Genomic DNA, 26,503 nt, shown 5'->3' on the forward strand with positions numbered 1-26,503 from the left:
GAATATAAGAATAAAGCTTCATATGCTTGAACCACCGAACAAATCTCGTTAAAATTGTACTGCAGTATAAGATGCTAAAAAGGGAGCATATATTCGACTTTTGTTAACGGTGGAGAGCGCGTACGAATAAAGCTCTCGGATGCTTGGAACAAGCAAATGGGGCTAAACCCATGTCCTCCCAAGTAAATCAACTCTATTGCACAACACGAATCACAACAATAGATGCATTGCACGATAGTAAAACTTATCATAATTCTTCAGATCAAAATTTGGTGCCAACCAGGGAACAACAACGGGTAGTGATAGATAGTGAAGTTCTCGGCATTTTTTCAGATCCGATTTTTTTGCTGTGATTACAGCTGAAGCCAGGGCTCAGCTGCGACCACAGTTTGACCAATTCATTCGACGAGCAACGGAAGTAAAACACTAGGGGCAAGAGCTACTGATGGGTATGACTTGCTGCAGGGTACGAGGAGCGAAAGGAAACAGGGCAGGCAGATCTGACGATCTGCAGCGCCTAGTTGCCCTTGCTGGGGCACTCGCGGGAGAAGTGGCCAGACTCGCCGCAGGAGAAGCACCCGCCGCCGCCGCCACCACCACCTCCACCGCCACCGCGGTAGCCACCGCCGCCACCGCCTCCTCCAGAAGTGCAGTCCCTGGAGATGTGGCCCTCCTCGCCACACTTGTAGCAGCCACGGCCGCCGCCGCCGCCTCCGTAGCCGCCGCCGCCACCACCGTAGCCGCCGCCGCCGCCTCCTCCAGAAGTGCAGTCCCTGGAGATGTGGCCCTCCTCGCCGCACTTGTAGCAGCCACGGCCGCCGCCGCCACCTCCGTAGCCGCCGCCGCCGCCTCCTCCGTAGCGGTCACCACCGCCGTAGCCGCCGCCGCCACCGTAGCCCCCACCGCCACCGTACCCGCCGCCGCCGCGGCCGCCGCGGTCGTCGCCGCCGGGGCGGGGACCGCCGGGAAGCGTGCCGCCGCCTGGCGCGGTGACGTCCTCGGCCTTGGTGCGGCCGTCGTCGCCGGAGGAGATGACGAACTCGACGAGCTCGTTCTCGTTGAGGCTGCGGAAGCCGTCGCACTTGAGCGCCGACTGGTGGACGAAGAGGTCCTCGCCGCCGTTCTCCGGCGTGATGAAGCCGAAGCCCTTGGTGGTGTTGAACCACTTGACGGTTCCCTGAACCCGCTCCGACATCTTGCCGCCGCCGCTGGAGAAGAAACCCTAGATCTGTGTGGCGGCGGTGGGGAGGAGGAGGAGGTGTTGGTGTGAGAGGCGTACTGGGCGGGGCGGGCGCGGCTTTATAGCGGCTCGGGTCGACAAAACCCTAGAAGGCCGGGGAGGGGACGCGCTGGACATGGCTGACGGGTGGGGACACCGCGTGGGCCCGGATTCTCAGCGAGTAGGCGGATGGTCACCGGCGTTGTCTGCAGGCTTTATTGCGGGTAGAGAAATATCTGGCGATGGGAGAGGAGCGGCCAGACGAGGTGGGTTTGCGGGGGTGGGCCGGCCCGGTCAAGGAGGCAGTCAAAGTGTCCAGGGGTACTATTGGGCTGGCGAACCATGGTAAAAAGGACAAGACAAGTAACTATCGCCTTTCTCTGTGCTGCTGCTCTGTATCGCCGTCTCCGTGCTACAGCTTTCGCTTTCGCTTTTCAATTTCTTTCTCTGTTTCTCTTTTCGCGGGATCTGGACGGTGGAGGAAAGTGCGGTAACTTTGGGCGAGTTGCACGAGCTCAGCACGAGGGGAAAAGCTGATGCTCTATTGCGTTTCTCAAGACATCCGCAACGGTAACTTTTCATTGCCGGACAGTAGATATCATGACATCATTACTGATTTACCATCAAATTTCGAATTCTACAAATTTTGGTTCGAACCAACCGCGATCATGGTTGTGCTCATAATTTACAATCAAAAGCCCCGATCCTGCTGATAATCCTTCGCTTAAAGGAGATTTCTTTAAGTAATACATTTTTTTCTTAGTTCCACAAATAATATTGATTTTTACATTTTTCACAAATAATACGGGATCGGGTAACGTTCCCGAGAGGTACCTATGGGGCAACTTTCTTCCAAAAAGTAGATTCTACCACACCGTGGTCGGCCGGGAGAAGTTGTACGGCATTTCAATCCCGAAAGCCGTTGCCGGATACGCGTTTTGCAATATGCTCAGTCGCTCAGGAAACAAGTCAGTCGGGCAAGGGAATCTTGAGGCGAGAAGTCAGGGCAGCATTCCCCGACTAGCTCCTGGCTCGATAGTAAATATTTATGTAGTGAACCCGATAGTAAATATTTATGTAGTTAGCCCGATAGTAAATATTTGTTTAGTTAGTCTGGCTATAATTACTTTTTGTTAGTCCGGTCAGAAATATTTGTTTAGTTGGTACGGTAGTCCCTATATTTTTAGGTGACCTGGTAGCAAAGATTTGATTGGTTGGTCCTATATTTTAGAGTTGAGGAGACATGTCGAATTTACTGGAATATATTGTTTACTACGGTTATGGCAATGTCCCAACAACTCAAGTGGGAGCCGACTTGAGTGATTTTCAGTATGTTGAGTTCGATTTTTCTAACCCAAAGACTTGGCGCGTTTGTCAGTTAAATGAGTGGTTGACGGTATATTTCGGGCTTAATCCTGAAACATACAATGTCAGTGTCCATGCTTTGAGGAGCAACTCAAGCACAAAAATATTATGGCATTTGAAGCCGATAGAGCGGACCTCTTAGTGGGTGCACTGGTTAGAAGCGTGCGCGCACAGGGGAACTCACCCCATCGGCCTTAATTCTTCCCATGGAGAAGGAGGTCACTTCCGACGAATGCGAGGGTAAGTTCCATCCTAGAAAGAGCAGTGAAATATCGAATGTTGGAGGTAGGAGTTTTCAATCAGGACAGAGTAGTCGTCCATGAGGAGGTAATGCTGGTAGTGACAAAGCTGATGGCGACGACGAAGAAGAGAGTACATGCAGAACATGATGGAAGAGGAAGACCAGGATGGATTGGAGGATGATCTCGATTCAGATTCATCGAATGAATTCGATGACTCAGAAGAAGATGATACTGAGGGAGAAGTCCCGATCCCCTCTTCATGGGATCAGGATTTGTCGGACTCAATTACCTTGAATGACCGCCATAATTCTGCCTGGGAGTATCACGTGAACAACATCTCAATTGGGGCAACATATTATGACAAGAGACATATGCAGGAAGAAATCACTCAGTGGGCAGTGAACACGCAAAGGGTTTTCAGAATAACTGTTTCAACTCATAAATTTTTGACAATTGGTATGCAAAAAAAATTCAACTCAAGGGTGCACCACTATTGTCTGAAGTGGCACACCTAGTGGGTTGTGAGTGATTTGTGCCGCACACTTGTGTCATTCAAAATATGTTGTTGGATCATTGAATCCATACTTCCACTATGTTGGCTCGTACACGAAGATTGTGGAGACCAACTCAAGGGAGCTTAGCACCATCTAGAAAAGATTTCTGCTTAAATATAATTATAAAAATTCATATGGAAAGGCTTGGAGGGCTAAATAAAGGGCACTGGAGAACATATTTGGGTCCTTCCTCGACTCGTACGACTATGTTTTCTGTCTCCTCCAAACATTGAATGATAGGAATCCGGGCACCTATGTGGACATACAAGACTTTTGGATACCAAAGTTCCCTACTGTCAGGGTTCTGCATTGACTGTTCTTCTTATTCAGTATATGCATCGAGGCTTTCAGTCACTACCGTCTGGTGTTGTGTCTAGATGACATGTTTCTAACAGGCAGGTACAAGGGGATGACAACAATCAAATCCGCCACTCGCATTTGCATTTGTTGAGAGCAAGAAAACATCGAGTTGGTTATGGTTCTTCAGGAAGCTAAAGAAAGCGATTGTGAAAGATTGCCTAAATGTTTGTTTGCTCCACGACAGGCATACATGTATGGTTGCGGCGATCAAGACGCTCGAACAACCAGGGCCCGACGAAGAGACACCATGGCAGGACATGCGGAGCCGGTAGTGCATGCGTCATCTTGGGGCTAATTTCTTCTCATAGTTCAGGAGTAAGAACCTTATGAATTTGTTCAAGCAGCTCTGCAAGCAGATCGAATAATGTTAGTACAATTTCCTCCGCGACAAGCTGGATGAGTTCACTAAAGAACATGATAAGCAACGGAAAGCCGCGCGAGCAGCAAGATTAGCAGCTCATGCAGCAGCAATAGCTGTATAGGGTACAACAGTTCCACCACTCACAAAGGCATAACCTATTGGCCTTTGCAACTTGCGTGGATTCGACCCACCCAATACTAGAAGGAAGACGGGAAGATGGATTAAAAGCTTTGGATATAGTGGATAGAGCATGAGCCTTTAGAGAGGTGTTCTTGGTTGCACGAATCATATGAAGCTAGCTGAATCATATAACTTCGTTCTCAGAGGAAACAAGGCATTGCCATTAACAGCCCTTGTGGAGGGTATTTTATATGGCACTCAGGACCTCTTCTAGGATGGGAGCAGCACTTGTCCTTCGCCCGATGGTTCGAGGAGAAGCTACGATGTATCTACACGGCCACCACATGCACCCGATCTTCAGACATTGTTGACTACCGTGCATCACAACGTCCCTCCCAGCACGCCCAGCAGCAGAGACAAGACCCGCGCGCCATGTCTTACACCTCACTAGAGCCCTAGGCCACCACCTCCTGACCAGGCCAGAGGTTTATCTTGGCAGCAGCATCATCCTTCTTTCAACTACTAGCAGAGTGGCGGGTTTGCCATGGATCAACAAACTCCATCGCCGAACTTAGGGTGGTTTCCACGCATGGGGATGCCACACGGTATGTACTCTTCTATCCTTTTTATTCCATATCCATTGTGCCCTATGTAATTCAGCGGTACTAACGTTTTTCATCTCTAATCACATGGAAGGCACATCTCTTATATATGTCCGGATAACAATCCGTTTGGTCGAGTGATGTGTAGCGCGACGTCACCTAGGAGAACTACAACATCCAACAAGACTGGATGTCCACTTATCTGACTCCTCCTACAGACCATGTACAGATGACACAACCCACATAGGACACTCAGTAGGAGCAGAGATACATGGTTCATCCCCGTCACCGCCAGCCACCGGTACAGGGATACTCGCCATCACCTTTTCAGCCTGGACCTCAACCTCATCGTAGAGGGATGACTCGTCCTCATAGAGATGACTGATAGTTCACTCTGTGGATGACACATATTCCTATTAATATTATGTATGACACATGTATGACCTTGGTATGGTAGTTCACTCTGTGGCTGAGACACATTTCTATTACTATCTGCAATGTTTCAGACTCACATATTATTACTATTTTGCACAAGTGATCAACAAACATTTTAAATCCAACTACAAGCGGGAATTTATACAACTGGAATGAAGATACATCAGTATTACAAAACACTATAAGTTGAAATAAACGGTATAACCACTACATGCCCTTGATCTTCCCCTTCGAAGGGGCAACACTCTTGCCCTTGCTGATGGGTGATGACCCACAAGTATAGGGGGTGTATCGTAGTACTTTCGATAAATAAGAGTGTCGAACCCAACGAGGAGCAGAAGGTGTTGACAAGCAGTTTCGATGAAGGATTCATTGTAAATTCTCACAGACAAGTATTCAGGGGTTTTTGATATAGCAGATAAATAAAGTACAAGTAAATAAAATGCGAGAGTAATAGTTGCAGCGAGTGGCCCAATCCTTTTTAGCACAAAGGACAAGCCGGTTTGTTTACTTATGATGATCAAACGTTCTTGGGACACACGGGAATTTAGTCTAGTGCTTTCGCTTCATATAGTTGATTAATCTTCATTGTTTTGATAAGTGTTGTGTGGGTGAACCTATGCTAATGCATCGCCCTTCCTAGGACTAATACATACTTGTGACTATACCCCTTGCAAGCATCCGCAAATACAAGAAAGTAATTAAGATAAATCTAACCACAGCCTTAAACTCTGAGATCCTGCTATCCCTCCTGCATCGATATACCAACGGGGATTCAGGTTGCTGTCACTCCGGCAACCCCACAATTAGCAAACGAATACAAGATGCATTCCCCTAGACCCATAAAGGTGAAGTATCATGTAGTCGACGTTCACATGACACCACTAGAAGAATAACACCACAACTTAAATATCAAACCATTAAATATTACTCAACATAGTTCACTACTAACATTTAGACTTCACCCATGTCCTCAAGAACTAAACGAACTACTCACGAGACATCATATGGAACATGATCAGAGGTGATATGATGATGAATAACACAATCTGAACATAAACCTTGGTTCAATGGTTTCACTCAATAGCATCAATAACAAGGAGTAATCAATACCGGGAGAGTTTCCCCTATGAAATAATCAAGATTCAACCCTAGATGTTACAGCGGTGACGAGGTGCAGCGGTGGAGATGATGGTGTCGGCGGTGGAGATGATGGTGATGATGATCCCAATGAAGTCCAGCTCGATGACGGTGACGATGGCGTCGATTTCCCCCTCCGGGAGGGAATTTCCCCGGCGGGTTTCAGCCTGTCGGAGAGCTCTTTTCTCTCTGGTGTTTTCCACCCCGCAGAGGCGGCTGTGTCTCCTCGCGATTATCCCCAGTACCTTAGGTTTTCGGGTAGATGAAGTACGCGAAAGAGAGGCGGCTGAGGGGGGTTGTGGGCCCCCTCCCCACAAGGCGGCGCAGCCAGGGTGGAGCCCGCGCTGGCCTATGGGGGGCCCATGGCGGCCCTCCTCGGCCCCTCCTTTTGGCTGGCTCCTTCTTCTGGAGAAATAAGACCTTCGGTGTAATTTCCGTCAGTTGTTGATATTCAGAAATATCGCATTCTGACGGTGCTTTTTCCAGCAGAATCCTGACTCCGGTGAGTGATTCTCCAATAATCATGAAACATGCAAAATAGGTAAAATAACATAAGTATCATATCTAAATATGAAATATATCAATGAATAACAGTAAATTATGATATAAAATAGTGATGCAAAATGGACGTATCAACTCCCCCAAGCTTAGACTTCGCTTGTCCCCAAGCGAAACTGAACTCAGTAAACAAGACCACATGTTTATGGAGTGAAGAGTCGATAAATAAAATACGGACAAGAAGCATCACATCAATTCACACAAGACATTCTAGTGAACAACTTCCTCATATAATTCAACTTGAAACAAGTAGAAGGAAATCACAAATAAAGGTGCATAGGTAATCATAGTTGGTGATGGAAAACTTCGTTCTTGGTCAAAGAACAATTAACAGATTGTACTTATTTGTCGAGCAGAGCTCTTATATTAAAGCTTATACGGCAAAACTTGCATACTCAATCATAATAATCTCCTCATAATCATTGATAACTTTCAAAGCTATATTCATTCAGATAAAACTTGTACTAAACAAAGAAGAATAAAAGACATGATTAAATAGATCACAATATAGATGGTTGGATCACAACAACTCAATTGCTTGCTTAAGATGGAGGGAAATAGGTTTACTAACTCAACATGAAAGTAAAAGATAGGCCCTTCGCAGAGGGAAGCAGGGATTAAATCATGTGCTAGAGCTTTTTAAGTTTTGAAATCATATAGAGAGCATAAAAGTAAAGTTTGAGAGGTGTTTGTTGTTGTCAACGAATGGTAGTGGGTACTCTAACCCCCTTGGCAAACAGACTCTCAAAGAGCGGCTCCCATGAAGGACGTTATCTCTACTAGCAAGGTAGATCATCCCTCTTCTCTTTTGATTACACATGTACTTTAGTTTTATTTATGGATGACACTCCTCCCAACCTTTGCTTTCATGAGCCATGGCTAACCGAATCCTCGGGTGCCTTCCAACATTTCACATACCATGAAGGAGTGTCTATTTGCAAAATTAAGTTGCTTACTGATGAATCAGGGCAAAACATGTGAAGCGAATTATTAATGAAAGTTAATTAATTGGGGCTGGGAACCCCGTTGCCATCTCTTTTTGCAAAGTTATTGGATAAGCGGATGCGCCGCTAGTCCATTGGTGAAAGTTGCCCAACAAGATTGAAAGATAAACACCACATACTTCCTCATGAGCTATAAAACATTGACACAAATAAGGGATGATAACTTTTGAATTGTTTAAAGGTAGCACATGAAGTATTTACTTGGAGTGGCGCAAAATACCACATAATAGGTAGTTATGGTGGACACAAATGGCATAGGTTTGGTTTAAGGGTTTGGATGCATGAGAAGCATTCCCTCTCAGTACAGGTCTTTGGCTAGCAAGGTTGGTTAGAAAGCATAAGAGTTGAGGGAAACAAACAAATATACATGTGATAGAAACAATCATGCATCTTTCTTGTAAGCACAAATAATCTTAACTTCAGAATACTAAGCTCATAGCTAACAAGAAAGAAAGATAATGAAATAACATATCTATATGTATTTCCTCTTTTCTACTTAAACTCGAAGTGTTGTTGCTATTGACCAATGCTAAGTTTGCCAAAACCAAATAGATTGCCAAAACCAAATAGATTTACTTAATGCTCCCAAAGTGATACCAATACTAACAACAAGATCAATCATATAATAGAGATTGCAAACTAAAATAAGGTGTGCAATATGTAAATGATAAAACTTCTCATTAATATTCCATAACGATAACTCACACCAAGGTATACATAGATAACCAACTAAAGAGAGATACTTCCATACTGCAACCATCTTATATGATAACTTCCCTACTCATGATATGACACTACTTGATAGTAAAAAGGTAAAAGATAGTGATGATGTGATACCGCGGCACTCCCCCCAAGCTTGGGACAACCCAAGGGGGTGCCAATACCAATGATGAATTACTCCTTCGGCGGTGGTGGTGATGAATTCTTGTCATCATCAGACTTCCAAGGAAGAGGCTCTCCATCAACAAACGACATCTTGGTCTCAGGAATCCTGAAACTAGCAGCATAGCTTATGTGTTTAAACCTGTTTTCATACTCACAGTTTTGATTCTGAACATCATAGAGTTGAGCTTGGAGTTTGTTGGTAGTGTCATGAAGCGAGAGGATATCGTCCCACAGCTTTGCAGTCTCCTTCTTGTGTCCATCAATAAGTTCAGACACAATTTTGTGGAAGATGTCCACTTCACGCTCAGCCATCTTCTTGTAGTTGAAGACCTCTTGTTCTAATTTCTCCATCCTGTCCTCCAAACTTCCTTCTCCTTTAGGACCCCGGACATCTTCAATCTGCAACTCTCCATCTACGAGCAGCAACTCCTTGGGGTGCATCTTCAGCTCATTCATGTACGGGTTGACGATGTCCTCAAAGAAGTTGTCCTTCGGAGTTCCCGACAAAGACATGCTGGCTCTAGATCCGAAGAAGATCCTGGCAGAAAACAGCTCGAAACAAAACACGACGAGAAAACGATATACGGACCTCCAGGGGTTCGGGAGATTATATAGCAAAAAATTTCATGACAAAAGGAAAGTACCAGGTCGAAAACGAGTGGAAGAGGGACTCCGAGGGGCCGTCACCATAGGGCGGCGCGGCCAGGCTGGGGCTGATGGCGTGTAACTCACACGTTCGTTGGGAACCCCAAGAGGAAGGTATGATGCGCACAGCAGCAAGTTTTCCCTCAGAAAGAAACCAAGGTTTATTGAACCAGGAGGATCCAAGAAGCACGTTGAAGGTTGATGGCGGCGGGATGTAGTGCGGCGCAACACCAGAGATTCCGGCGCCAACGTGGAACCTGCACAACACAACCAAAGTACTTTGCCCCAACGAAACAGTGAGGTTGTCAATCTCACCGGCTTGCTGTAACAAAGGATTAGATGTATAGTGTGGATGATGATTGTTTGCAGAAAACAGTAGAACAGGTATTGCAGTAGATTGTATTTGAGTAAAGAGAATTGGACCGGGGTCCACAGTTCACTAGAGGTGTCTCTCCCATAAGATAAACAACATGTTGGGTGAACAAATTACAGTTGGGCAATTGACAAATAGAGAGGGCATGACCATGCACATACATATTATGATGAGTATTGTGAGATTTAATTGGGCATTACGACAAAGTACATAGACCGCTATCCAGCATGCATCTATGCCTAAAAAGTCCACCTTCAGGTTATCATCCGAACCCCCTCCAGTATTAAGTTGCTAACAACAGACAATTGCATTAAGTATTGCGCGTAATGTAATCAATAACTACATCCTTAGACATAGCATCAATGTTTTATCCCTAGTGGCAACAACACATCCGTAATCTTAGAACTTTCTCACACCTTGTCCCGATTCACGAGACATGAACCCACTATCGAGCATAAATACTCCCTCTTGGAGTTACTAGCATCAACTTGGCCAGAGCCTCTACTAATAACGGAGAGCATGCAAGATCATAAACAACACATAGACATAACTTTGATAATCAACATAACGAGTATTCTCTATTCATCGGATCCCAACAAACGCAACATATAGAATTACAGATAGATGATCTTGATCATGTTAGGCAGCTCACAAGATCCGACAATGAAGCACAATGGGGAGAAGACAACCATCTAGCTACTGCTATGGACCCATAGTCCAGGGGTGAACTACTCACACATCACTCCGGAGGCGACCATGGCGGTGTAGAGTCCTCCGGGAGATGAATCCCCTCTCCGACAGGGTGCCGGAGGAGATCTCCAGAATCCCCCGAGATGGGATTGGCGGCGGCGGCGTCTCAGTAAGGTTTTCCGTATCGTGGCTCTCGGTACTAGGGGTTTCGCGATGGAGGCTTTAAGTAGGCGGAAGGGCAGGTCAGGAAGGGGCACGAGGGCCCCACACCACAGGTCGGCGCGGCCAAGGCCTGGGCCGCGCCACCCTATGGTTTGGCTGCCCCGTGGCCCCACTTCGTTGACTCTTCGGTCTTCTGGAAGCTTCGTGGCAAAATAGGACCCTGGGCGTTGATTTCGTCCAATTCCGAGAATATTTCTTTACTAGGATTTCTGAAACCAAAAACAGCAGAAAACAAAGAATCGGCACTTCGGCATCTTGTTAATAGGTTAGTTCCAGAAAGTGCACGAATATGACATAAAGTGTGCATAAAACATGTAGATAACATCAATAATGTGGCATGGAACATAAGAAATTATCGATACGTTGGAGACGTATCAGCATCCCCAAGCTTAGTTCTGCTCGTCCCGAGCAGGTAAAACGATAACAAAGATAATTTCTGGAGTGACATGCCATCATAACCTTGATCATACTATTTGTAAAGCATATGTAGTGAATGCAGCGATCAAAACAATGTATATGACATGAGTAAACAAGTGAATCATATAGCAAAGACTTTTCATGAATAGTACTTCAAGACAAGCATCAATAAGTCTTGCATAAGAGTTAACTCATAAAGCAATAAATCAAAGTAAAGGTATTGAAGCAACACAAAGGAAGATTAAGTTTCAGCGGTTGCTTTCAACTTATAACATGTATATCTCATGGATAATCGTCAACATAGAGAAATATAACAAGTGCAATATGCAAATATGTAGGAATCAATGCACAGTTCACACAAGTGTTTGCTTCTTGAGGTGGAGAGAAATAGGTGAACTGACTCAACAATGAAAGTAAAAGAATGGTCCTCCATAGAGGAAAAGCATCGATTGCTATATTTGTGCTAGAGCTTTGATTTTGGAAACATGAAACAATTTTGTCAACGGTAGTAATAAAGCATATGTATCATGTAAATTATATCTTACAAGTTGCAAGCCTCAAGCATAGTATACTAATAGTGCCCGCACCTTGTCCTAATTAGCTTGGACTACCGGATCATCACAATGCACATGTTTTAACCAAGTGTCACAAAGGGGTACCTCTATGCCGCCTGTACAAAGGTCTAAGGAGAAAGCTCGCATTGGATTTCTCGCTATTGATTATTCTCAACTTAGACATCCATACCGGGACAACATAGACAACAGATAATGGACTCCTCTTTTATGCATGAGCATGTAACAACAATTAATAATTTTCTCATATGAGATTGAGGATATATGTCCAAAACTGAAACTTCCACCATGGATCATGGCTTTAGTTAGCGGCCCAATGTTCTTCTCTAACAGTATGCATGCTTAACCATAAGGTGGTAGATCTCTCTTACTTCAGACAAGACGAACATGCATAGCAACTCACATGATATTCAACAAAGAATAGTTGATGGCGTCCCCATAAACATGGTTATCGCACAACAAGCAACTTAATAAGAGATAAAGTGCATAAGTACATATTCAATACCACAATAGTTTTTAAGCTATTTGTCCCATGAGCTATATATTGCAAAGGTGAATGATAGAATTTTAAAGGTAGCACTCAAGCAATTTACTTTGGAATGGCGGAGAAATACCATGTAGTAGGTAGGTATGGTGGACACAAATGGCATAGTGGTTGGCTCAAGTATTTTGGATGCATGAGAAGTATTCCCTCTCGATACAAGGTTTAGGCTAGCAAGGTTATTTGAAACAAACACAAGGATGAAGTGGTGCAGCAAAACTCACATAAAAGACATATTGTAAACATTATAAGAACCTACATCGTCTTCCTTGTTGTTCAAAACTCAATACTAGAAATTATTTAGACCTTAGAGAGACCAAATATGCAAACCAAATTTTAGCATGCTCTATGTATTTATTCATTAATAGGTGCAAAGTATATGATGCAAGAGCTTAAACATGAGCACAACAATTGCCAAGTATCACATTACCCAAGACATTTATAGCAATTACTACATGTATCATTTTCCAATTCCAACCATATAACAATTTAACGAAGAAGAAACTTCGCCATGAATACTATGAGTAGAAACTAAGGACATACTTGTCCATATGCTACAGCGGAGCGTGTCTCTCTCCCACAAAGTGAATGCTAGGATCCATTTTATTCAAACAAAACAAAAACAAAAACAAACCGACGCTCCAAGCAAAGCACATAAGATGTGACGGAATAAAAATATAGTTTCAGGGGAGGAACCTGATAATGTTGTCGATGAAGAAGGGGATGCCTTGGGCATCCCCAAGCTTAGACGCTTGAGTCTTCTTAGAATATGCAGGGGTGAACCACCGGGGCATCCCCAAGCTTAGAGCTTTCACTCTCCTTGATCATGTTGCATCATACTCCTCTCTTGATCCTTGAAAACTTCCTCCACACCAAACTCGAAACAACTCATTAGAGGGTTAGTGCACAACAAAAATTAACATGTTCAGAGGTGACACAATCATTCTTAACACTTCTGGACATTGCATAAAGCTACTGGACATTAATGGATCAAAGAAATTCATCCAACATAGCAAAAGAGGCAATGCGAAATAAAAGGCAGAATCTATCAAAACAGAACAGTTCGTATTGACGAATTTTAAAATGGCACCAGACTTGCTCAAATGAAAATGCCCAAATTGAATGAAAGTTGCGTACATATCTGAGGATCACTCACGTAAATTGACATAATTTTCTGAGTTACCTACAGAGAATTTAGCCCAGATTCGTGACAGCAAAGAAACTGCGCAGTAATCCAAATCTAGTATGAACTTTACTATCAAAGACTTTACTTGGCACAACAAAACACTAAACTAAGATAAGGAGAGGTTGCTACAGTAGTAAACAACTTCCAAGACACAAAATAAAAACAAAGTACTGTAGGTAAAAACATGGGTTGTCTCCCATAAGCGCTTTTCTTTAACGCCTTTCAGCTAGGCGCAGAAAGTGTGTATCAAGTATTATCGGAGGGTGGTGCATCATCCTTACCTTGGGCTTTAGGAGTTGCCTCAACAATGCATGTTATCTTATCTATGTAAGTTTCAGAGGCTCCCTTTTCATTAGTCTTAGGCTTGCTACTCTCATCAAACAAATTTTCAGGAACAAGCCAAGCATAGTTATTTTCTAGTGCATCATTCATAGCTAGGAGTTTACATGGTATTGGTGCTTTGATCTCCCCACCATCATTAATATTATTAGTGTACTTTATTCTATCCATATCCATCTTTTCAAGGAGACTAACAAAATTGGTATATGAACCAAGCATATTATATTTAGCAAAGACCTTTCTAGCCTCTCTTGCTATACCACCAAATTCTCTAAGAAGGGTTTCTAAAACAAAATCTTTCTTTTCCCCTTCTTCCATATCACCAAGTGTGAGAAACATGTGTTGGATTATAGGATTAAGATTAACAAATTTAGTTTCCAACATGTGAACTAAAGAAGCAGCGGCAATTTCATAAGTAGGCGCAAGGTCTACCAAGTGTCTATCTTCAAAGTCTTCAATGGTACTAACATGATTGAAAAATTCTTCTATATTATTTCTCCCAACTATAGACCCACGTCCTACCGGTATGTCTTTTGAGGTAAAATTAAAAGGAAACATGATGAATCAAGTAAAGAAAATGCAAGTAACTAATTTTTTTGTGTTTTTGATATAGCAAACAAGATAGCAAATAAAGTAAAACTAGCAACTAATTTTTTTTTGTATTTTGATTTAGTGCAGCAAACAAAGTAGTAAATAAAACTAAGCAAGACAAAAACAAAGTAAAGAGATTGGGATGTGGAGACTCCCCTTGCAGCGTGTCTTGATCTCTCCGGCAACGGCGCCAGAAAAAGAGCTTGATGGCGTGTAACTCACACGTTCGTTGGGAACCCCAAGAGGAAGGTATGATGCGCACAGCAGCAAGTTTTCCCTCAGAAAGAAACCAAGGTTTATCGAACCAGGAGGAGCCAAGAAGCACGTTGAAGGTTGATGGCGGCGGGATGTAGTGCGGCGCAACACCAGAGATTCCGGCGCCAACGTGGAACCTGCACAACACAACCAAAGTACTTTGCCCCAACGAAACAGTGAGGTTGTCAATCTCACCGGCTTGCTGTAACAAAGGATTAGATGTATAGTGTGGATGATGATTGTTTGCAGAAAACAGTAGAACAGGTATTGCAGTAGATTGTATTTCAGTAAAGAGAATTGGACCGGGGTCCACAGTTCACTAGAGGTGTCTCTCCCATAAGATAAACAGCATGTTGGGTGAACAAATTACAGTTGGGCAATTGACAAATAGAGAGGGCATGACCATGCACATACATATTATGATGAGTATTGTGAGATTTAATTGGGCATTACGACAAAGTACATAGACCGCTATCCAGCATGCATCTATGCCTAAAAAGTCCACCTTCAGGTTATCATCCGAACCCCCTCCAGTATTAAGTTGCTAACAACAGACAATTGCATTAAGTATTGCGCGTAATGTAATCAATAACTACATCCTTAGACATAGCATCAATGTTTTATCCCTAGTGGCAACAGCACATCCATAATCTTAGAACTTTCTCACATCGTCCTGCATTCACGGAGACATGAACCCACTATCGAGCATAAATACTCCCTCTTGGAGTTACTAGCATCAACTTGGCCAGAGCCTCTACTAATAACGGAGAGCATGCAAGATCATAAACAACACATAGACATAACTTTGATAATCAACATAACGAGTATTCTCTATTCATCGGATCCCAACAAACGCAACATATAGAATTACAGATAGATGATCTTGATCATGTTAGGCAGCTCACAAGATCCGACAATGAAGCACAATGGGGAGAAGACAACCATCTAGCTACTGCTATGGACCCATAGTCCAGGGGTGAACTACTCACACATCACTCCGGAGGCGACCATGGCGGTGTAGAGTCCTCCGGGAGATGAATCCCCTCTCCGGCAGGGTGCCGGAGGAGATCTCCAGAATCCCCCGAGATGGGATTGGCGGCGGCGGCGTCTCAGTAAGGTTTTCCGTATCGTGGCTCTCGGTACTGGGGGTTTCGCGACGGAGGCTTTAAGTAGGCGGAAGGGCAGGTCAGGAAGGGGCACGAGGGCCCCACACCACAGGTCGGCGCGGCCAAGGCCTGGGCCGCGCCGCCCTATGGTTTGGCTGCCCCGTGGCCCCACTTCGTTGACTCTTCGGTCTTCTGGAAGCTTCGTGGCAAAATAGGACCCTGGGCGTTGATTTCGTCCAATTCCGAGAATATTTCTTTACTAGGATTTCTGAAACCAAAAACAGCAGAAAACAGCAACTGGCACTTCCGCATCTTGTTAATAGGTTAGTTCCAGAAAGTGCACGAATATGACATAAAGTGTGCATAAAACATGTAGATAACATCAATAATGTGGCATGGAACATAAGAAATTATCGATACGTTGGAGACGTATCAGGGGCCCGCGCCGGCCTATGGGGGCACGCCCTTGTGCGTCTCCTCCACTCCGTTTCGATCTCGTAATTTTTCATATTTTCCAAAAATAGCAAAAACATTGTTCAGAAAGTTAAACGCGGACTTTTATTACCAGAACTGTTACCTATTCAAAGTCGAACTCTACAGAACTATCAATTTGACCTTTGATGAAAGCTTCCGGAGTCACCACTCGAATAACATCAACATCTTCATTATAAGAATCTCCAGAAATATAGTTCTTGAGCCTTTGTCCATTCACTACTTGTGTGGCATCACCTTTCAGAGAACCAATCTTAATTGCCCCTGAACGATACACCTCCACAATGACATATGGTCCTTCCCATTTTGAGAGCAATTTCCCTGCAAAAAATCTGAGACGAGACCGATACAATAGGACTTTATCCCCAACATTAAATTCTCTTTTGATAATTCTTCTATCGTGCCATTTCTTAACTTTCTCCTTAAAAAGTTTAGCATTTTCATAAGCTTCACTTCTCCATTCATCTAGAGAACTCAATTGTAGCAATCTTTTCTTACCGGCAAGTTTAGGATCTTTATTTAGTTCTCTCACAACCCAATAAGCTTTGTGCTCTAGTTCTAAAGGTAAATGACAAGCTTTCCCATAAACCATTTTATAAGGTGACATCCCCATAGGATTCTTATAAGCAGTTCTATAAGCCCATAGTGCTTCCTTCAATTTACTAGCCCAGTTCTTTCTAGATTTATTAACAGTCTTTTGCAAGATAGATTTAATCTCTCTATTTGATAATTCTACTTGCCCACTAGTTTGAGGATGATAAGCGGAAGCAATCCTATGATTAATACCATATTTAGCAAGAGTTTTTCTAAAACCACCATGAATAAAATGAGAACCTCCATCAGTCATAAGATATCTAGGAACTCCAAATCTAGGAAAAATAATATCTAAAAGCATTCTTAAAGAGGTCTCACCATCAGCACTTTTTGTGGGTATAGCTTCCACCCATTTAGTAACGTAATCAACAGCGACAAGTATATGAGTGTTACCTTCTGAAGAAGGGAAAGGACCCATGAAGTCAAATCCCCAACAATCGAATGGTTCAATAACGAGAGTATAATTCATAGGCATTTCATTGCGTCTAGAGATATTACCAACTCTTTGACATTCATCACAAGATAAGATAAACTTCCTTGCATCTTTAAAGAGAGTCGGTCAATAAAAACCTGACTGTAGAACCTTTTGCGCGGTTCTATCTCCAGCATGGTGTCCTCCATAAACACTACCATGACACTTACTCAATATCTCTTGTTATTCATATTCGGGAACACATCTTCGCATAATACCATCCACTCCTTCTTTATATAAGTGTGGGTCATCCCAAAAATAATGCCTCAAGTCATAAAAGAATTTCCTCCTTTGCTGAGCTGAAAAGGTCGGAGGCAAGTACTTGGAAACAATAAAGTTAGCATAATCAGCATACCAAGGACTATCTCGCGAGCTCACCTTTATTACAGCCAATTGTTCATTTGGAAAACTATCATTAACAGGAACAGGATCATAAGCAATATTTTCCAATCTAGACAAATTATCAGCAACAGGATTATCAGCGCCTTTCCTATCTATAATATGTAAATCAAATTCTTGCAAAAGAAGCACCCATCTAATAAGCCTTGGCTTAGCATCTTTCTTTTCCATAAGGTATCTAATTGCAACATGATCAGTATGAATCGTAACTTTTGAATCAACAATATAAGATCTAAACTTGTCACAAGCAAAAACTACAGCTAATAATTCTTTTTCAGTTGTAGCATAATTTTTTTGAGCAGCATCAAGAGTTTTACTAGCATAATGAATAACATTCAATTTTTTATCTACTCGCTATCCTAGAATAGCACCAACAGCAAAATCACTAGCATCACACATAATTTCAAAAGGTAAATTCCAATCAGGAGGTTCAACTACTGGAGCAGTTGTTAAGGCTTTCTTTAGAGTTTCAAAAGCTTCCTTACAATCATCATCAAAAACAAAAGGTACATCTTTTTGAAGAAGATTAGTAAGAGGCTTTGAAATCTTAGAGAAATCTTTAATAAATCTCCTATAAAACCCAGCATGACCAAGAACACTACGAATACCTTTAACATCCCTCGGATAGGGCATCTTCTCAATTGCTTCAACTTTAGCTCTATCAACTTCAATACCTCTCTCAGAAATTTTATGTCCCAATACAATTCCTTCGTTAACCATAAAGTGGCATTTCTCCCAATTAAGAACAAGGTTAGTTTCTTCACATCTCTGCAAAACTTTATCAAGGTTTCGCAAGCAATTATCAAAAGAATTCCCATAGACAGAAAAATCATCCATGAATACCTCTACAATATTTTCACAAAAGCCATGAAAAATAGCAGACATGCATCTTTGAAAAGTAGCAGGAGCATTACATAAACCAAAAGGCATACGCCTATAAGCATAAGTTCCATAGGGACAAGTGAAAGTGGTTTTCTCTTGATCTTTAGTTTTAACAACAATTTGTGAAAACCCAGAATAACCATCAAGAAAGCAAAAATGAGTATTTTTAGATAACCTTTCTAACATTTGATCAATAAAAGGTAAAGGGTAATGATCTTTCTTAGTAACTTTATTAACTTTTCGATAATCAATGCACATTCTATACCCTACAACTACTCTTTGAGGGATGAGCTCATCATTATCATTAGGCATAACAGTCATTCCTCCTTTCTTAGGAACACAATGCACAAGACTAACCCATCTACTATCAGCAATAGGATATACTAGAAGGACCTTGCGCGTCTTGCCGCGCCGTTCTTTGATTTTATCATTTAATTTTTGCAATTTGTACACATAACCTGACTAATCGGTCTACAGATATGTAAATAATACTACTTTCATCTTCCATGCAATCTGTTTAGGCACAACCTAACAAATCAGTTTATAGATATGCAAATAAAACCACTTCCATCAGCGAAGTAATGCACCCCTAGAAAAACATAAAGCAAACAAAATGGTGAATCTGTGTAAACTAGAAGAACAAAAAAAATCAAACACAAACGTAAAAAAACAACAACAATGGAACATCTCGTGAAAAAAATTATATCCATAAAGTTCCTTACATTTTTTTTTGCTAAGCACCAATAAAAAGTATATCCCTTCCCAAACTTCTTTTATATCGAAAATGGTGTGACTGACCACAACATCAAACAAGACCTGAGCCCTCCAAGTGATATGTTGTATAAAGGAGGATATCCCATGTATAGGTGATGTACCGTAATTTGAGCTGAATTCTAGTACATCTACAAATTTTAAAGTGCCTCTCGGTAATCACATCATCTTTTCTATGTCTCTTACATGTATTAGATTAAGAGATAGCTAAATTTCTATGGTATAGGTAGAGAGAAGCAAACATACATTAACCAACAAATGGCCAGACTGAGCTTTTTAATAACAACCATAGCAAGAGTTCAGCCTCGTGGCTGGCTGGCTCTGCAGTGGCAAAACTACCATCCATAACTGAACACCTGGTTGTTGATGCTGCAAAATTAAATTATTGGCTTACGAAGGGCACCATCAGCTGTTATTGTCCGCGAAGAGAATATCTCCTCAAGTGCTTGGAGAGGAAAGGAAACATAACCTAATAAAGGTACAAATCTATTATTCAAATCAGCATGGATGAATCAAAATGACCTCATCCATAGTTAAGCATGCCTTCAGAAGAAAAGGTCTACAAAAGGATATGTGAAAAGTGAAGCTACAATGTTCAGTTTAAATAACAAACAAACATAACTTTCACAGTATCACTAATATGCACATTATGATTGTATTCCATGGAACAATATAAATGGCTAAAGGAATAGTGGCACATATCACTTTGCACATTGATCGTTGTTATAAGTAGAATACTGAATGATATGAACGGAGCCTTATTAGTATCTAGGAATTACAATTCTTTAGCATCCACTGCTTATCGGTGTGTATCTAGTAATTAGAGCATAGCATGTTACATAATTTCTAAGATACATGGTAGGGATACAAATATAAGAAAGGGTTAAGTGTGTCAGAAAAGAGGAAAATGATTTATTGATAGGTAGGTTGAACAAACCTTCAAAATATTGAGAAATTCTCTTAATTAAGAGACATCATCTCACAAATAGTATGGTATCAAGAACTTCTACATATTTTTTGGAAGCTATTACAGACGGATAATCAAAATATACGAATATGAGAAATGCCTGAATAATAGGGATGTTATATATGTTCTAAGACATGATAGAACGGGTAAGATGGGGTAAACGTTCATGCATGTAACTACATGAACTATTTCCAGAATATTGAACAACATAGATATCTTATAAAAGTAAAAGAAATGATAAAAGGTACACACAGTGCATGTTTTAAAGGAAACTTATAGGAGCCAACACCATGGATGTGAAAGAAAAACCCTGGTGAAGTCCTAAAAATACCAAATGATGAAATAAGACAAAGTAAAGTTTTAGAACGGTCCTAAAATGATACTTAGCAGCATTGTCCTCAAAGGACGTTCTCTAGCCACAAACACATCCCTATTTGAGTACCACTTGAACCCAATATCTAAATAAAAAATCCCAAAACAACAAAACACATTACAGATCAGATCACTGAGTAACTCCGAGTTCAATATATGCTTTCATCAGAACATTTAGTACCATGATTTTTTTTATAAATCGAACGAGACAGTTAGGAAAATAAAATGTAGAACATGAACTCTTTGGATAAGAGAATGAAGGCCACTCTCAACAATTATCAAACAACTGACCAATCCCAACTTTCTTGTAATATAACTACTATATTATAGGGGAACCAACATCATTTTTCTCATAATTTTGAGGCTTCTTTCGAATTACTGTGGTGGTAACACGTACACCTTTTATATGGTCTGGTTCCCGTGGTGGTTCTTCCGTGTGCAGCAGGGCGCTGCGTGTAGCTATTTAGACTAATGTGCTTTTCTTTCCAGTGCTTTGGTGGTCGGCTGTGCTGGTAAATCACTTGGGTGGAGGTAGCCAAAACATGGGTGGAGCGGTGCTGGGCCAACGTGGGCAGTAGCTGTTGGTTCCATGAGAATTGGTCAGAACGGTGGCTCCTCCCGTGGAATAATCGAGATGGCCCATCCTATTCTTCTCTCCCCAATCTCCACCATGTCTTGTATCGTCCAATGAATATCTCCACACAATTTCTACAACTTGAGTGGAGGTCGTCGGCGATGAGACGTCCAGCCATGTTCATCCCGGACCTGGCCGCCCCTACCGCTCCATGCTCGAGTTCCCTCCTCGACGCAGCAACTCATCCTTCCGACGAACAGCTGCCGCCATGCTCCCCGCCGCCTCTGGCCGGCGCGGCTCCCCAAGTACGAATATGCCTTGCTCCTGTCTCCGGCCACTTCTCGCAGGCGGGAGCCTCACCAGCACACCGCTCAGCCCCTTCTCCACTCGTTTGACGCCACCTGCGCGCGGATGCACCGCCGCCGTCTCCGGGCTCTACCTCCGCGTCCATGCAAAAAATTGTAAGTTGCCTACTACTAGCTGTTGTCTTGGGCATCCCCTGCTACTAGCTACTCTCTCTACTATTACTCCTCCCTACCAATGTCTTGGTCCTTTCTCTCTCTGTTAGTGGATGAGCCCGTACAGATTCTCAAATTTTTGTGCCTACTTCTTTGTGAGTTTATTGCATCTACATGTTTGATGTTATGCTCATAAGAACTAAGAACTAATTTCTTCAAGTTTCTTTGTGTGATTTTGAGAGCTACAACAATACAAAATTGACGGTACACTGCAATTACATCTGGTTCAAGATTTTATTTTGGTTTCGATTTGGTGACTTTTATCTCGCTGTAGGTGGTGCCATGTAGTTCCAGCTGCTGGATATGGTTCACCCTCGAGTGGTGCAGATACACAAGGTTATTAAGAGAGTTTTGATGTCTCACGTTGGGTTTAGAGTTCGGTGCCTTAGATCACCATGATGCCTATTTCTGGGGTGTTCTGTACGTGGTCTTGATGCAAAGACAGAGAACAATATGGTCCGTAACTACAAGGTTCTCTAGGATGTCTTCAACAAGCTGGAGACAAGAAAGGTACCTGCGTTAGGCCTTTCCATTTTTCCTATGGTCCATGAATTTTTCATGATTTAGTCTTGCAGTCGTTGTGTATGTATCTATTGTGTTGAGATTCAACCTAGAACATATTCCTGATGTTAGTACATGGTAATGGTCAGATAATCATCTGACAATGCAGATTGACTATGTACGACTATCCATGTTGTAGATTGGTTCATAATAATTTTGGAGAACAGAGATTTGTTCTAATGCTTTCAAGCTGTGCTCTCTATTCCTGATTCCGATGTTGGAAGCGTTGCAACCATCTTCACTATAAGAGGCTTTTCCCCATTTTTTGTCGGGTCTGTTATCTATGTCTGTATTGATTATCACAGATGGAGCTTCTGATGATAGATCATATGATAGGTTCTGCAATCTCCCAACAGCGAAAGATTATATCACTGAAGATATCTTTTCACAGACATCAAAAGTAGTATATGTGTATGTTTTTCTTCGCTTCTATAGCACACCTCTTCTAGCATAGGACGTAGTTGTTGAAGTGAATTGCTCCAAAAAAAAATTCCATATGAGGAGATTTCATTCCTGTAGGTCCGAGCACCAAAGCTGGAGATGCTAACGAATTGCTTCTGTGGCACCGCCATATTCTTATTCATATATTTGTGTACTAGAACTGCTAATTACCATAGATTTTACTGTGTGACAAAGTTACTTAATCATCTCTATAGAGGTCCCTCAGATTGAGAGATGAGACCACCAAAACCATAGCAGTATTTCCCTGTAAAAAGCCATTAATCATCCCTATAAAGACCATTTTGACTAAAATATGAGATCACCAAAAATTCCTATGCATTATCTGTTCTACACCCAATTTTCTGAATTGGCAGCAATATATTATCCAAGAGGACATTATTTGACTTTTTTTTACCTTATTTCCTCGTGGATATTGCTCATATAGGTATATTAACATCAATATTTTCCAATGCACATATTGCTCATATAGACTCATGTGCCTCCGGAATTGTGACCCCAGCAGGAGATTGTATAGTCGCTGAATAGTCGTTGTATAGTCGCCGAGTCGTTTTCCAAAAATCACGGCGTCTCGCGACTATACATCGACTTATGGCGACTATACAACTTTTCTGGTCGACTATACATGAGTCGCAGCCTCGGGCGACTCACTTTTGAGTCGCGACTCAAAAAACATGTGCCAAACTGATCTACATGTTATGTCAACCATTTTGTTGCAGAATTTTACTATTTCAATCCTAGTATGCAGTATGATCTGTGGGTAGAGCTTAGTAGGCAGTCTCTTAATATTTGTGATAGCATAGCCTTTTTAATATAGATTTTTTAATATCTGTGATAGCATACCCTTTTTAATATAGATTTTGGTAATAATGTATTTCAGAGAGCCCTTTTGTAGAAGGATAGAACTGATATCTAAGCAACTCAGATGTTTTTAGAGTCCAGTGAAGAGTGCTTCTCTTCCTAGATTTCCCTGCCGAGCAATGGTCATGATTTCACCACAAAGCTGAACTTCTAGGCGTGATAAGGTACTTCCCTAGGAAGGCTACAGGTATGGTTTGAATGCTCTTAAGTAACAACTGCAATAATTTGTAGCTTTTCAGTTTATCCACCCCCAAAATCAAATTTTGAGTCAAGATTTGGATGAAACTTTCCGACCAGTCAGGTTGACAGCGGTATTGGAGAAAAAAGTGTACTACAGTTTCTTATTTTCAAGATAGAATATTAAACTTACTTATAATGCAACTACCAAACCATAATATTTTAAACTGAAGTGAGGTGTTCATTCTTTAGAAAGTTTTGTAATACACTCTGGATTCTAATATTAGTTCCTCATTTCAGGGGTTACAAACAGGTCATTCAGCGAACTGCTCTCGAGACATCTTACTTCCTTAAAAATGATTGCTTGAAGATATATTGCACTCTAGGTATTGTTGTGTCAACTATTGATTACTCCAGGCCACACTCCATTCAGGTACCAAACTTCAACATTACCTACCGGTAAGGCATCATCATTTAGCGTTGGCAAGGAGCGCCATATATGTTTAAGTGCAGTTGCTCTCAAAAAATCCATATATGTTCAAATGCAGATCCTCTCAAAAAAATCAGTAGGTATATATAGTGCCGTATGCTATTCTTATGTTTTAGTCTGGCATGTATGTGGATCCAGAATTAGAGCAGACTGCATCTATGTGTGGTTTATTATATGCGTAGCATTGGATGTTTGTAGTTCATAGTCTTGATCAGATTTGACAATTAATTATTCTTACATGCTATGAAATTTGAAATCTAACTGTGTTATATCAAATCCAAGGACCAATGCAGTATGCGGAAGAAAAGAATCATGCATCAGTTGACCTTGGTACTAAGCAGCAAGAGGTAGAGAGAGGTAACCCAATCAGGAAGAAAAGAATCATGCCGATTTGCAAACGAATCATGCATCAGTTGAGCTTAGTACTAAACACATAAAGTAAATTTTGTACATGCCGGTTTGAAAAAGTATAAAGGAAACACGTGCAGTAAATTTTGTACATGCCAGTTTGCAAAAGTTTTAGTACTGATGGTAACCCAATCTGGCCTATTTTGTTCTCTTAAGCAATTAGAGAGTTTGGAAGCACATCTAGCTAGCTTAGGTTTCCACGAAAATGATCCAGTCACCGTGGGTATTAATTCCAGCGGAGGGTTCCCTTTGTGCATCATTATATCACATATAAGTTATGCATTGTGTCTAAGGTATGCCACTGAAATGTTTTCAAGCATTATCATTTTATAACATGATTTGGCATGGTACAAGACACTTCTTTCCCTAACGGTAAAACAATAGTGTGAATGTCATTGTTTCAGTTGTAGGTGAGGCATTGCACGACTTGATCCTTTATCACCTTGGTTATGTATATTTTCTCTTTTGTTTCTCCTTTCTTCATATTTTTCCTCTTCTCTATTTATTTATCAAATCAAGTTGTTTCAGTTCTTAACTTTCATTTAGATTAAGCAAAATACATCTTCTCACCGCATTGTCTAGCTTGTGATTTTGATTTATGAGTATCGATGCTAAAACTGTTGGAAGAATAATCATGCAAACGTCCATGCTGAAAGATTTCTCACCTCCATGATGCCAATAATGTGTTGTTTGCATGAATACATGGTTCAAACAACTCAACAACAGCCATACAATCTAGACATTATTGTCGATGACCAAGAGGTATCTTCTGAAAACTAGAACCTTGGCTTGCTTATTGTCAAAAACAATATGTAACCATCTACATCTTCACTTGGTTATTTATAATAATTCAGCTTTATGCATCCTACTTTCTGTGCCATGCTATCATAATAAAATAAGCTAACTTTATCCTCATTTTATTATAGGCATGCAACACTCTATCCATGTCCAAACAGAGGCCAAGTTAATAACGTCATATGCCTCCGCACTACACTTGCGAATTGTATTTCTACATTGTTTCTAGATACCCTATTTCCATGAAATGGTTGGGGCCTTGATTTGAATAGGCGAGCTCATGCTAGAGACCAAAGAAAAAATCACATATCAGGCATACCCTGAGGAGTCGGTCCAGTTGAAACTTAGATACCAAAGCCATGCAAGCCGTCTATGCTTCCTACCAGAAAGAAGTAGACACAGAAGGAAGGAGAGCGTCTTCTCGACTGGATAGATGTCAGCTGCCCAAATGATGCCGAAGCCGAGCCTTCCTCAAGGAGGTCACATGTGGTGATGTTCCTTAACATAATAGGCAAATGCATGGAAATCATCGTCCTATCCCTTGATTGCAAGGACAACTTGACAAGTACTCATGGTTTTGCAAGTAGAAAGAATCAAATAATCATCCCAGCATGGTGTTCTACTGTGTTTTTAGGCTCTGGTTATTATCAAATGTGTGTCATGTTTTATATTTAATTGTATTGTTCCATCTATGCTCGATGGTGTAATCAAAATTATGACGATATACAAACATATCAGCTAATCTGCACATTAATACATCCATCATGTATTGTGTGTACGGTGCATCTATATGTCTGCTCTATGGTTGATTTCTCTCATGACCCTTCTGAATATTAGTGAAAGTGACAAATTAGCAGTTTTACAAAACTATGCAATGCATTCTTAAAAAATACCATAGTTTATTCTTCAACTCAAAGCCACATTCCGGG

The 26,503-nt window shown here is 41.6% G+C and overlaps 1 protein-coding gene and 1 long non-coding RNA gene across 2 annotated transcripts; one reads left to right on the forward strand and one right to left on the reverse strand.

The window, feature by feature from the left end:
* Positions 1-227: 227 nt before the first annotated feature.
* On the reverse strand, positions 228-1,285 carry LOC127307866 (cold shock domain-containing protein 4). The gene has a single exon (XM_051338640.2). The coding sequence runs from the start codon at positions 1,193-1,195 to the stop codon at positions 518-520; it is 678 nt and encodes a 225-aa protein (XP_051194600.1). The 5' UTR covers positions 1,196-1,285; the 3' UTR covers positions 228-517.
* Positions 1,286-22,062: 20,777 nt separating this feature from the next.
* On the forward strand, positions 22,063-26,279 carry LOC127307867 (uncharacterized). The gene is made up of 3 exons (XR_007855939.2): positions 22,063-22,333; positions 23,779-23,891; positions 24,182-26,279. It is a non-coding gene; the product is annotated as an uncharacterized lncRNA (long non-coding RNA).
* Positions 26,280-26,503: the final 224 nt, after the last annotated feature.

The sequence above is a fragment of the Lolium perenne genome, chromosome 6 (genome assembly GCF_019359855.2).
Source record: "Lolium perenne isolate Kyuss_39 chromosome 6, Kyuss_2.0, whole genome shotgun sequence".
In the NCBI taxonomy this organism is placed as follows: domain Eukaryota; kingdom Viridiplantae; phylum Streptophyta; class Magnoliopsida; order Poales; family Poaceae; genus Lolium; species Lolium perenne.